The 2,444-nt window shown below is 41.9% G+C and overlaps 1 protein-coding gene across 1 annotated transcript in view; it reads left to right on the top strand.

Moving 5' to 3' along the window:
* The window catches only part of MIB1 (MIB E3 ubiquitin protein ligase 1), a 234,167-nt gene that overhangs the window by 39,886 nt on the left and 191,837 nt on the right, over window positions 1-2,444 (top strand). The window contains exon 2 of the mRNA XM_007935594.2: window positions 619-790. Within this exon, the coding sequence (XP_007933785.1) occupies window positions 619-790 (172 nt within the window). The remainder of the gene's footprint in view (window positions 1-618; window positions 791-2,444) is intronic.

Below are 2,444 nucleotides of genomic sequence, written 5' to 3'. Positions count from 1 at the left end.
AGCATAATGCTTAAGGCACTTGACTGCTAACCAGAAGGCTGGCGGTTCAAACCCACCAGCCACTCCTTGGAAGGAAGATGGGGCAATCTATTTCTGTAGTGATACTGCCTCAGAAACCAAGGAGGGGTCGCTGAGTTGGTCCGACTTGACAGCACATAACAACAACAACAAGGGGTAAATGCTTAAGTTAACTGATAGTTTGTTTCCCTATCATGAATATAAAGTTATTTTTGTATTTGGAGTAATTGTTTACCTGGAGAGTAGGTTGAGATTTCTCAAGAGATTGCTGAATTTTTGAAGTCTGAGCACGTTCTTGGTGGTAAAGAACTCTACTTTCTTTCTCTGGTTTGAGCCTAACTTTCAGTTTGTGAATGAGAAGGAAAATTCTTTGGAGAAGTAGCCCAGTGTTCTTACTATGAAAAGGGAGGAGAGAGAAAAGATTTAATTTATAATTTGTATTGATTAAAATATTTTAGGTCTATTATAATGAAAGTATATATGGTACATATCTCCCACTTTATTTTGTAAAATGCTCCATTTATATTTTATTCCCCCAGCAAATATCTGTTAAATCATAATACTCATAATTAATATAAGAATGTATCCTTGTTTTAATAGGCATCAAACACGATGGAACCATGTGTGATACCTGCCGCCAACAACCTATCATTGGCATTCGGTGGAAATGTGCAGAATGTACAAATTATGATTTGTGCACAGTTTGTTACCACGGAGATAAACATCATTTGAGACATCGCTTTTATAGAATTACTACACCAGGAAGTGAGCGGTAAGTTATGGGAAACAACTTTTTCTTCAACCGAGATTCCTTGTTTGTATTCAGCTTTAATACTGCTTAGCTTTAAAAACGGCATTAGTAAATAGCCTCTGATAGCTGGCTTATTGCCAGGAGGTGGCAGAAAGCAGGCTAGAAGTGTACTAGGCCTGACATACAGATAGGTAGAAGAGCTTTGTGAAGGTGGGAAATGTATGTATTTTTTCAAAATAGACTGGGCTATTCTTTCTGTAGCATTGAGATTTGGCACTCTTCTGTGTTTGCAGATACAAGGGCTGCAGAAGAGATGTTGATGATTTTCTTCTCACTGTGCCTTCTGTTCTGTTACTTACTATCACCAGATGAACTCTGGGCCCACTGATTGAGTCAACAGGCATTTATTAAGACTGTATGTCAGCTACTGTGCTGCAGATTCATGTATAAATAAGACACACAGTATTCTTGAAGAGTTTTACAGGTTGAGGAAAATGATGGATCAACAATGATTATCACTGTTTGGAAATGGTAGACATATGCATTGAGTGTCCTAGGAACAGAGGGAGAGGAATAGTAATTGTTAGTGGATGCAGAGTTTCGGGTGATGGAGTCTTCTCTTGTAGATATGGATAATGTATAGAAGCAAGAAGCTAGTCAGGCATATAATTTGTTTGATTTATTAATAATTATATGGCCAATTCTTTGAGAAGTGGATGGCCTCCTCCTTCTTCCTAGTCTGTCTCATTCTGCAAGCCAGGCCGATAGCTGTGCAATAGGTGCATCCCACTGAGTTTGAAACACCAAGTAATTATTGATTATAGAACAGGTAGTGAGGCGGGAAGCAGGGAGAGGACAAAAAAGGCAAAGAGGACCAGAACAGATCGAGGAGTCAGCCGCAGGCACCCAGGTAAAGACAGGGAACGCAGGTCATGCCCCACAAGGAGCGAGGTGGGAAGGCAGGGAGAGGACAGAAAAGGCATAGGGGATAGGAACAGATTGAGGAGTCAACCACAGGAGCCACGTGAGGAGAGGGAACCCAGGCCACCCCCCAGAAGCAGCGAGGTGGGAAGCAGGAAGAGGACAGAAAAGGCAAAGGAACTGGAACAGATCAAGGAGTTAGCCGCAGGAATCCAGGTAAGGGTGGTTGGAGGGGTTTCCAACAGATAAGGGAGATAAACTTGTCTGTTGGTGTGCCCTACTGGGTTGATGTGTTGCAGTGAGTCTTGAGGCTGTGCCACTGGTGTTTCAAAGCCATTGGGGTGCACCTGTTGTACAGGTATCAGCCCAGCTTGAAGACTGAGACAGACTAGGAAGAAGGAGGAGGCCATCCACTTCTCAAAGAATTGGCCAGGGAAAACCTTATGAATAGCAGAGAAAAACTGTCTGATACGTTACTGCGCAAATTTATGAATAGTCCAGAAACATTGTCCAATACAGAGGAGGAAGATGAGTCACTTAGCTTAGAAAGCTCTTGAAGTAGAACTGGGAAAGAGCTGCATCATCAGAGTAAACCCAGCCTTACTCACATGGATAAGATAAAGCTTTTGAGACCTCCGTTTGCTGATGTGGCACCACTCAAATTGAGGAGAAACAGCGGCAAACATGCATTAATAATCAGAACATGGAATGTATGAAGTATGAATCTAGGAAAATTGGAAGTTGGCAAAAAGGA

Source organism: Orycteropus afer, unplaced genomic scaffold (genome assembly GCF_000298275.1).
Source record: "Orycteropus afer afer isolate SDZICR_OR568_19922 unplaced genomic scaffold, OryAfe1.0 scaffold00030, whole genome shotgun sequence".
NCBI lineage: Eukaryota > Metazoa > Chordata > Mammalia > Tubulidentata > Orycteropodidae > Orycteropus > Orycteropus afer.
Note: the sequence above shows the minus strand (reverse complement) of the source record. Positions and strands in the feature narration are given on the sequence as shown.